The sequence below is a fragment of the Gavialis gangeticus genome, unplaced genomic scaffold (assembly GCF_001723915.1).
Source record: "Gavialis gangeticus isolate Ggan-Ray unplaced genomic scaffold, GavGan_comp1, whole genome shotgun sequence".
NCBI lineage: Eukaryota > Metazoa > Chordata > Crocodylia > Gavialidae > Gavialis > Gavialis gangeticus.
The window spans coordinates 28,044,772-28,055,850 of NW_017728997.1; the positions used below are offsets into that span (position 1 = coordinate 28,044,772).

Genomic DNA, 11,079 nt, shown 5'->3' on the forward strand with positions numbered 1-11,079 from the left:
TCAACATCTTCATCAATGACTTGGATGAGGGGGTAAAAAGCGCCCTGTTCAAATTTGCTGATGACACTAAGAAGTGGGGGATGTGGGCACTCTAGACGGGAGGAATAGGCCCGGAGGCTGCCATGATGGTGGTGGAATGGAGCCCAGGCACAGGTTCCAAAACCACGTGCGTGATTAATGTGTTGAAAATATTAGTGCAAGAACCAATTAAAATGTTAATCACACATGTTAAACAGTGATTAACAACCCTAGTCCATATCTTTTACACTCTTCTTCACCAGCTACATTGGCAGCAACGACCGTCTTCCTCCATAGTTCCAGCAGAGAGGCCACCCATTCAACAGACAGAGAAACTGAATTGCTTTCTCAGACCTCAAGGTGATCCTTCCAGATGAGGTTTCAGAAATTTTAGCTTGAAGGTGCTTTCACAGGCATTGTTAGAGTGACATGTACTCTATAAAAAAATTGAGAATTAAGGCTTATTGGCTGTCTACTTGGCCTCTCTTATAAAGGCTCAGATCACTTCACGTAAAAGAAATTAGTTACATATATAATGTGTTTTATAGATATGCCTTCTGTGCTAGGATCTTGCATGGGAAACAGAGCTGGGAGAAACTTCTTATGCCCTTTCAGGCTTTTGTGCCTATTCATCACAATCTGCTTCTTAGTCCCTCCCCTCCCCTTACTCTTTAGTTCATGCTTTGTATAATGATAACACAAATTATTATGAATGATCTCTTCCTTATTGATTTAAGTAGTCAGAAATAAGTAATCAAAATGTATCTTGGGTAGAAAATACTGCCCAATCCTAATGAAAATCCAGTTAAATGCTATTGAAATGTATTCCCTGGGATTCTTACTGTGTAACACTATTCAGATTATCCATGTTCTGTTTCTTGTATTCCTACAGTACAGTGAAAAGTACTGATAGACTTCCTAAACCTTCAGGCAGCTGGTTTTTGCCTTCTCAGTTTGATGACCCCTTATTCAAAGAAAAAAATTATAGCACCTCTACATTTGCTATATAAATAGGAATTAAAAAATCTAACAAGAATGATGATTAGCCTATATAATTTATTTGTGTGTATGTTTTGACAGGTTGACAGAGGGTAATTGACATTGAAATATGCAGGGAAAAGGGGAGTGAGATTTTCTTTATTTTAGATTTAATGACATATTCAGCACCTCACAACCCTCTGGTTGCAGTCCATAACCCTCTGGAGGGTCTCATCCAGCTGGTTGAGAAAAACTGGTAAGGCTCAATGAAGTGGGGTGTGTGTTGGATTGTACAGACCAGAGAGTAGACTGTTTCCAAACTTACTTGGTCTGTTCTTTTTAAGGTCTTTTATTTCCCATCATACTTGTCCACTTTTGGAGAGTAGTGCTGTTGTACATTATCACAAACCCTCTGAGTTATGATCCCAAGTGCACATGGCATTTTTTCACAGGTTGAAAAATAAAAATGAATTTGAGTAAATGTAAATATCAGATGTTTAGATTTAACCAAATCTTTCCTTATTTGTGCCTGTGCTTGCTCTCAATTGTGTTTTAGTCTTAATATTCAAGGACTATAATATAATTTTAAATTCTGGAGGAGAAATGAAGGATTCAATATAGCAATTGAATTTGGTATCCTTAAAATTTAATGAAACATTTTCTCTTAAAGTTGACCTACAATTATACCTAATTTCCATAGTTTTCCTTGTGTCTCCACACAATTATTTTAGACTCTGTCCTTTTCCTTTACAGCAGTGGTAAACATTTTATTACACATAATAAAAGAATAAAATATGATACAACAACTGACAATTTGAAATCCAATAGGTAGCAAATATTTAAATTGAAACCTACTGTAGAAAAAGCAGCAATATCTATGCACTATAACTTTTCAATTGCTTTTAACTTTTAAATTACATTCCCAAGGAAATCTGGAATATGCCCCAAAGAAATCTGGGATACATCCTCCTATTCTGTATTTGACCTGAGCTTTGGTATGTTTGTCTTCTGAACATTCTGTAAATGTATGTGACCACACATCCTCCAAATAGTTGTAAGCTGTACCTCCTACATAAATACTAGATATAGAACTTTAATACAACCAGATTTATAATAATGACATGGAACCATTTGAACTAAAAATTGTATTGACAATTCATCTTTAGCTAACAAGCAAGTGAATTCTTAATTCTTTTGTTCTGGTATAGTTCAGTTAATATAGTGATATGTCTTCTATTATCTATACCCAATGAGCAAATACTATGATTAGAGTTTATTTGTAATAATTACAACATAAGGCAACTTTTTGAATTTGAAATGACCTGAGAACAAAATTTTCCTTAAATGAGTGTTCAAGGTATTGATAAATGGTTACTCATTAGAAATTAAAGAAATAGGAATATTTCCAAAAATGCTTTTCATTTAAATAAACCATTGGAGCACTATAAAATCTTTGAACTATTTTTGTTAATAATTTTAATTGAATTGAATTGATTTTAATTATTTAAATAAATGAAAATCATAAAATATTATGAAATGAACTATGAAGGAATTAAGCCAGTCAGATTTCATGTGAGTATATTTGGTGTATTTAGCTTCAGAAGAAGAATGTTTTCTATAGTTTCACAATATGCTATTTCTGTGCCTATAAAGATGCAGACAGCTTTTTCCTGATATTTTCTGTCAGATTAGTTATTACTAACAAAGCTACTTCCATGGGCAATGTATCTTTTTGAGACAGAGAAGTGAGGAATGTTACCTGTGGAAGGTTGAAAATGGAGGCTGAATTTTTTTCTTTATTGTTTGAGTGACTGGTAAAGCAACCAAACAGGAGGAGGTCTTATTAGACTATATTTTGCATGTACATGTTCTGTTTAGAGCAGGGCAAGAAGACCAGCTGCTTATAGTGGCAAATCAGTTATTTCTGTCCCTGTGTACATAATGCCTGAGTTTTTAAAGGAAAAATACAGGCATTAGATACATTAAAATAAGCATATTTAGGTACAATTTACACATTAAGACTTGATGCACCATTCTTTGTATTCATAACGGTCAAGTGAAGAAATCCAGATACACGGTACCTTTGCATACTATCTTTATAATGAAAAATAGTAATTTTAAAGTATTCTTTTCTACTGATATATATTTTTTTATTTAAACAAAGAGTAAATATGGCATCCAGTTAAAGACCATTGATAGGTTTTTTTAAGGAGTACGATTATAATGAAGGAGGCAGAATAATAAATGAGACCATTTAACTGTATGAATAAAATGCAAGTGTTTATCTAAAATTAATCCATGTCTCATAACTTGGAGAGCAGAATAAATGGGTTGTTTTTCTTTGGCTCCATCAGAAATATTGTCTTCCAAATATTTACATTAATGCATTAGAAACTTTAAAGAGTGAAATAGCTTTTTTTGACATTTTTCTTGGTCAGCACAGAGACTATGAGAATTTCAACCTTTTAGCTCACCTTAAGCGTATAAAGTTTATGAACCAATTTCTTATAATGATTAACAGTTGGTACGTACATTTAATGTACAGCTTATTTCTCCATCCTTATTTTTTCATGTTTGATCTCATATACTTCTAGGAGAAAGCATAGACTATAAAATGTTCTGTTCTAAAAGCTTCTCATTATTATTAATATTACTGTTTCTCTTATTAGAAACATTTCTATTTATTACTAATCAAACATGGCTTCGGCTATGGGACTGGTTATAGAAGTGTAACAGAGAGTTAGACCTTCAGTTCTATATTTTACTTTTTGCACTTAAAAAAAAAAAAATCACTGTTGTATTATAGTCTTCAGAAATATCAGATTAGATCCTTGTAACTGCTGATATCTTATGCAAGTTTCAGAGCAGCATCAGCTGCAATTTGCTTCAGTAGGATTAGATGTCTAAGAAGCTGGTGGAGAAGATCTATCACTGAGATCAAGGCATTATTTTCCTGGAATTTTACTCTTATTACTGAAATTATATGTTATAGAAAAGCATGGTTCCTTAGTGGCACAGCAAATAGTGATAAATTTATAGGAAAACGTTGAGATAATTGGAGGAAAGCTATCATTTGTACTGTGAAACTTTTAAGATATTTTACTTTTGTGTGTTAGATATTTCTAAGTATTTAAAAATGATAATGTAAAATTCAATCTAAAACAGATTTTACTAGATTATTTTTAAAAAACTGCACTAGGCTAATGTGATGCAAAGACACCACTGCATGCCACGTTCAATATTTAGAAGCAGAGACAGCCATTAGATTTTGTTGATTAATTAGTTTCATGATTTTCTGACAGCTGACAAAATTTGCCATGAGCATAAATGAACACAAGAAATATTCCTTAGGTGTTTTTGTGATGGGTTTAATGAGAGCAATAATACTTTTCTTTTTTTACCATCAGACAGGAAGCTCTACTTGCTGCAATCAGTGAAAAAGATGCAAACATTGCCTTGCTTGAACTGTCCGCTTCAAAGAAAAAGAAGACTCAAGAGGAAGTAATGGCTCTAAAACGAGAGAAAGACAGATTAGTGCACCAGTTAAAACAGCAGGTGGGAAAATGTTCATTTTAACTCTTCTGTTGGAGCTGGCACTTGGCATTTAGTTTCATTTTCACTATTTTACGCTAACCTCATATTGAAAAGCCCTCAAGCGAAGTCTGCCTTTTGACAGCAGCTGAGAAAGGTATTGTAAGTGTTGCCGTACTGTTACATTAAGGCTGTTAAGTATTAACTCGTGTTTGTTTCATTCATACTTGTTGGGGCTAGGTACAGACATTCAAAAAGCCTGAGCAGAATCTGTTTCAAATATGCAGATTTCGTTAAGCGGTGTAGTTTAGATCAATAGCAGACAGAACACAGATTTGCCCTTTGGTGGGAGGGGCAAATCTTAGATTAGGTCCTGCCATTTTTAAACCAGCTTATGTATGCCAAAATTCTGTTCTGTTATGGGTATAGACAGGTTTCTGATCACTTATATCAGTAAAAGTGTAATGTCTATACCTGGCCTGGGTTGTTCCTCTTCCACGTAGCTGCCACAGTCCACCACAGCCAAAAACAGACGTACTATGCAATTAAAGCAAGATTAAATCCCATTTGTTGACTCCTTCTAGTCTTTGTTTAGTTATATGTATGTTTGCCACAAAATAGTGGCTTGTTCAGAAGGTTCCAGATTTTCTGAGAGGTTATCTGTAATTCGTAAGTGTGATTAAAACCTCACCAATTTTTAAATAACTGCTATCTTCATTATTATAAATCAGTAGAAGTCTCTAAGAGAAGAGTTTTTGGTTGCATGCTCTAGAACAAGTTTTACCACAAGAAATAGTACTTCAATTTCATTTTTTTTCTGTTTTCATGTTGATAAAAATTACTATGGTAAGATGCATACAGTGCATATGGATATCTTTTATGGCTAATTGAAGTTATTTCATAGTGTGAAAACATAACTGTATACTGACTACTGCCTCTGTTTTAAAGTTCTGATAGTCATTGCTCACATAGGTACTGTAAGCTTAATGAAAATCAAGAGAGGAAAGGATGCTCTGATAACCTAGACAGTGAAGATCTGTGTTGTGTGTCATATCAGTGTGCTGTCAAACACCTTCCTTCCTTTAATAATATGAGAAGAGATGAGAAAGAGGTTTTCCAAACTCAGCTAGTAGTGTTATATCTGATGTTTTCCTTTGTGTGGCAGTGTCATCATTGAGTTCTATGAATTCTACTTGAAGAGCAGGAAAATCTCGCATCATGCTAGTCTCAGCCCTTCAAAGTAACCAATCTCCTCTCAGGCAATGGGCCATTTTACAAATGAGCATGTCATGTTAATACTATATAAGGGTGTACCACATAGCCAATGTTATGATTCTTCATTCTGAGTCATACATTGCATAATGTAGATTTTCATTCACTGGGCAACAGAAAGCTAAGGAAAAGCCTTGCTTCTGAGCTAAATTCCTGTTCTGACCATAGGGAATTTAGCTTTTTCCTACAGGTCGATAGAAATAGGAAACAGCCCACAAGCATGACAATATCATCCATTTTTGCTGCCTATCTCATAACAGACATTGCTGCCAAGTACCTGGGCTCCAGCCATAATGTACATATGCTTCAGGTCAATCAGCTGTTTAGGAGACATTTCACACACAGACCATGTGCCTACTAGCAATGTGTACATTTTTACCTTCTTATTGTATTGTTGTACCTTCTCATGTCTTGTTCCCAGAATTATCTACACTGCAACTGTGCAGCATGGATTCAAGCTATGGTAGTTTTCTTTCTTGCCTTTTGGAAGATGATAGCAAGTATTATGTCTTGTCATTTTGGACAATTCCTTTCTTCCTTTCTCCATCATCTTCCTAGTGTGAAAAGTAAAATATTGAAATAATAGAGCATCTTGCTGTACTCCAACATATGTCCTCTAGATACTCTGTTATTTACTGTGAAAAGGTGTGCAAACATCCACTCGCTCTGCCTCAGGATAGGAACAGATAGCAAGAAGAAAGTTGTTAGGGAAGCGTTATTTAGGGTAATTTAAATTAAAAATTTAACCAAGTACAGCCAGACCCCGAGTTATGTGGAGGGTTCCTGAAAAACACGGTGTAAGTTGAAACAGTGTATCTCAAGGCATTAAGTCAATGGAAAACAGGGGGATAGGGACCTGGGACCAAGATTTGATAACATCATTTCATAATAAAAGGATATTTAAACACAAAATAATGGAATTAATAGCTTTATTAAAACCTTTACTCCTGGCTATGTGCTCATATAGAGACAAAGCTTCAGCCTTAATTGCCATGCTGTCAACAACTGCTCTTTTTGTATTGGTCATTTCATTGATCTGAAGATTAAGGACTTTCTCAACATTATCTAAATGAGGAATTCTAGTCACCAGCGACACTCTTGAACTCACAGGGGTTGTCGTTTTCACACAGTCCCTAATTTTTTGCTCACTTTTTTTAATGGTACACACAGTCAATTCACTTTAACTGTATTGACAAGCAATTGACACAGCACTATTGCCTTCTCTTAATTTATCAAGGATTTCTGTTTTCTGGGCCAGGGTGATTGACTTACATGCTCTTTTGGGCACAACATCAAAGGCTTTCTTTGACGCCATTTTCACAAATATTCAAGGGTTAACGTAACCAAAAATGATGGACAGTCTTGGAGGAGACGACAAGTGATGCTAATGCTATGTAAGCAAACTCCAAACTGACAACCGCTCTCCCACAAACAGTATAAACATGAAGCTGAAACATGGTCATATTATATAAAGCGTGTATGTGTGAATCAGTGTAACTCAAGACCGTGTAACTGGGGGTCTGACTGTACTCTATTGTACTTCATTATTTATAGTAATAAAGAGCCTTAATGCCAGATATAGTAATGCATTAAAGTGATGTCGAGATAAATCCTCTTCATTAGCCTGGACATCATAGGAAAAAAGACAAGAAATAAAGGATGTGGTTTAACTGGGCCACAGCTTTATCTCATCTAGGAGCTATATGACAATAAATCATCCAGGGCAGATCATCCTTCCTACTTGAATCTATGCTACCTGAGGGAGGACTGTGGTCAGCCCCCACTTCTCTCCATACCAGCATTGTTGCTTGATACCATGACCCAATCCTCATGCAAGGATTTAGAGATGAGAAATAGGGTGCTTCCACATAGTACCAGATCTAAGGGGCCCCAATTATGTTTCTAACCTTCTTTAAGAGATAACTTTTCCTAACTGGCTTCTAATTCCAGTTTATCAGGGAAAATGACTCCCTAATAAGTCATTTTCTGCATTGGATACTTGCCACATTGCACTAATGAAAATTTTACAACTTTACTTCCACAATGGGTCCCTGGGTTGTTAAGAGGAATGTAAAAAAGTCTACCTTGCTGTGGTTTGTCTAACAATTAGGGGGAAATTTCTTTGTGGTCCCTAAAAGATGACTTAGGGATGCATCTATACCATCCTCAGAATTCCCAAAGAATGTTGCTTTTTGAAATTCCTCACTCAATAATGCCAAACCTGGAAACAAGGCAGTTAACTAACCCTAAAGGCTCCTCTACCACTGGTCTTGATACCTCTGTCTCCAGCATGCTTCTGAGAGGTAGCAGGGCTTTTTCAGGGTGGCCTTTAAAAAAGAATATCTGATTTATAATGATTCTAAAATGTGAATTCAAATTAAATTTTTGTTTTCTACAAAACATTTTTAGGAAAAGGGGAAATCATATGATATGCCTAATGACAGGCAACTCCAAAACTACCAACAAAGATTTTTGACCTGGGAGACAGGAAGTCCATAAAGAATGAATAGTAGGACTGTAATCTCTACACTTCCAAACCAGGATCAATGGTTAGGTACCCCTTGGCTTGTTGGCACTCTCTCCCTAGGCAGAATTACTAGGGGAGTGGATTCTAACTTTTTTCATTACCAGTGTATCTAGGGAGATCTCACCTCTACCAGTAGGACTCCTCAGAGGAAGGTGTACTGCTTTCTTTCCATTTCAAACAGATTTCAGGAGGATTTTCTAGCCTTCTGAATGAAGGCAGAGAAGGTCATAGAGGGTCATTTACTGGGCAGACCTCATAAGATTTAGGTATCTCCTAGGATTCATTAAAAAGGTATAGATACTTATCTAGTTGGAACATCCAAACATTTGCAAATTCACTTATCACTACTGAAAACATTTTAAAGCAAGATACGGTGGCTCCCACAGGGCACACTGATGTAGGCATCAAAGGTCTGTGTTGTATTTCAGGAGATGTGGCACTGTGTGCAGTAGATTTTTGTTACTATGTTTTAATGGTTCAAGAGGTCAATTCTATTAAATGCATTGGAGTAACCCAAAGTACCTAGGTTTCTCAGAGAGTTTTATTGTGATTGGATTAAAGCCAAAAAAACAGATCCTATCAGAGTGCTGTAATGCATAACAGACTTAGACTCGGATTGAATTGCCTAAATGCAAATGTATCTGGGTTTACCACAGACACAGTGATAAATGGCTCTAATCACTCTGGTAGACTCCTAAAGCATCCTGGTGTATTTGTACTTCAACTGGAAGGAGATTGGTTTTCCACAAACTTCCGTAAGTTAGTTTCAAAGAATATTAAGGTTATACCACAAACTGATGGAAGCATTGAAATTCCCATGTGAGGAAGAAGAGTATCACATTTTTCAATAACTAGATGTAACACACCACCACCTAAACAACTTACTTAATAGGCCCCATTGTGCCTCAAATGCCACATAATATATTTCCACCTCAAGAATGAGCTTTCTCCCTTTTGTCAGTCTGACATAGCCCTAATGCTCTTTTGTGACTTATTTTCTGTATAAATTGTTTAATATGTAGTGAAATGAATTCTTATTAAAAATGTCAAGAAAAACATTTTCACTTCCCATATATAACAGTGTGCCTGACAGTTTAGTCAGATGCACCTTTTCCTTTTTGTTAGTTTCAGTTTCACTGTTATAACCTATTTTTGTGCATTTGCAATGCTTAAAAATGCATATTTATTATTATTTTAAGAATGTACAATTTAACACACATACACAGCTTAAAATGTGTACTTTCTGTTTGCCAGTATATAACATTTTCAAACAAAAGAACTTCTCCCTTCCCCAGTCCCGCACCCCACTGGTAAAATGCCTTGAGGAATCACAGCAGATAATTGTATATGAAAATAGCTTATGGTAAGTTACACAAACCCCGCAAGGTACATGTACAGTCATACTAACAACACAAAATAGGTGAGAATTAAGTTTTTAAGGCCCTCTTTAATATCTCTTCTAATAAAGATTCATTGACAAAGTAATTTATCCAGGATTGTGGGGTTTTTTTGTTCTGACTAGTTTTTTACAACCCTCTAAATTTGAGTGCAGTTTAAAGGCAGGGAAAGAAGTACCTACATGAATTTGGCTTCCTCTATAACCTGCTGTCAAAAAAATAAGTAACTTTGAGATCTCAGCTTGAATTGGCAAGTAGAAAAGCATTGTAAATTGAGGAAACTTTCTTTTGAAAACATTAAGAGACAATAAAAGCAAAACTCTACATATCTGTTTTAACACACTTGCTTTTTAGCTTATAACCATGCTTTGAAATAAAATGAGAAGATATTACTTACACTGTGCAAGAAAAATATCCATATTTTATTTTTAAATAATCTACTTGAGCTCATCATCTTTTAAAAAACATTGATAAATGTACTGATTTTTCACTACATGGCAGTGGCAAAGCAAATCAAAATATAGGAATCTAAACTGAAAGAGAATAAAACAAGTAGAATATTTACATATGAAACATACGTTCAATGCATATTTCACATTTTGCTTTCTCTTTAAACATTTAGGGCTACATTATGATTTTAGAGTCAAACCTGTGAGTGGGTTTATGTATCTGATTAGTCATAGCACATTGGTCCTGGAGGCTTGGTGCTTCCAACTGTACTGATGCACTGCTTAAGGCAGCAGGAATTGCTACACATGTACAAAAATTATAGCATTTCCTGGTACTAAGCCATGCATGGAAGAGTTTGGCCAGAACACCAAGCCTCCTAGATATACTTCTTATGAGGTATGCAATAGCAGTTTGTACTCTAAACACAAGCAACGCTTTAAATTGCCAAAAAAGACTGCTTGTTTAAATGAATGAAACTGTTGCAGTCTGTTTTGAAGCTATAGACTTTCTTTTATTTGAAGACATAGAAATAGTTGGTTAAGTGCAAAATACTATTTATGTGCGTGGTGCATAAACTTGGCATAAAAATGTTTCAGATGTGTAAGTTACTCTTTTTAAATGTACAGTGGATTTCTAATAGGGGTGTGCGAAATGGGCCATATTCAATTTGGATTTGGCCCGAATCGGGGAACAGTGATTCAATTTGTTGATTCGGATCACTGTCCCGATTTGATTCAGCTGAATCCGAATCTGAAGATTCGATGCTGATTCAGAGAATAAGCAATTTAGCTATAGACACAGCTTTGAATGGTTTTTCTACATACCTTGAGGTAGCAGGTGCAGCTCATGAATGATGAGATGCTGGGGTGGATGGCACATCCCACAGGAGTTCAGCGCCCCCCCCCC

The 11,079-nt window shown here is 35.6% G+C and overlaps 1 protein-coding gene across 1 annotated transcript in view; it reads left to right on the forward strand.

The window, feature by feature from the left end:
- The window catches only part of ERC2 (ELKS/RAB6-interacting/CAST family member 2), a 1,129,221-nt gene that overhangs the window by 908,555 nt on the left and 209,587 nt on the right, over positions 1-11,079 (forward strand). Inside the window, exon 15 of the mRNA XM_019505002.1 lies at positions 4,404-4,551. Within this exon, the coding sequence (XP_019360547.1) occupies positions 4,404-4,551 (148 nt within the window). The remainder of the gene's footprint in view (positions 1-4,403; positions 4,552-11,079) is intronic.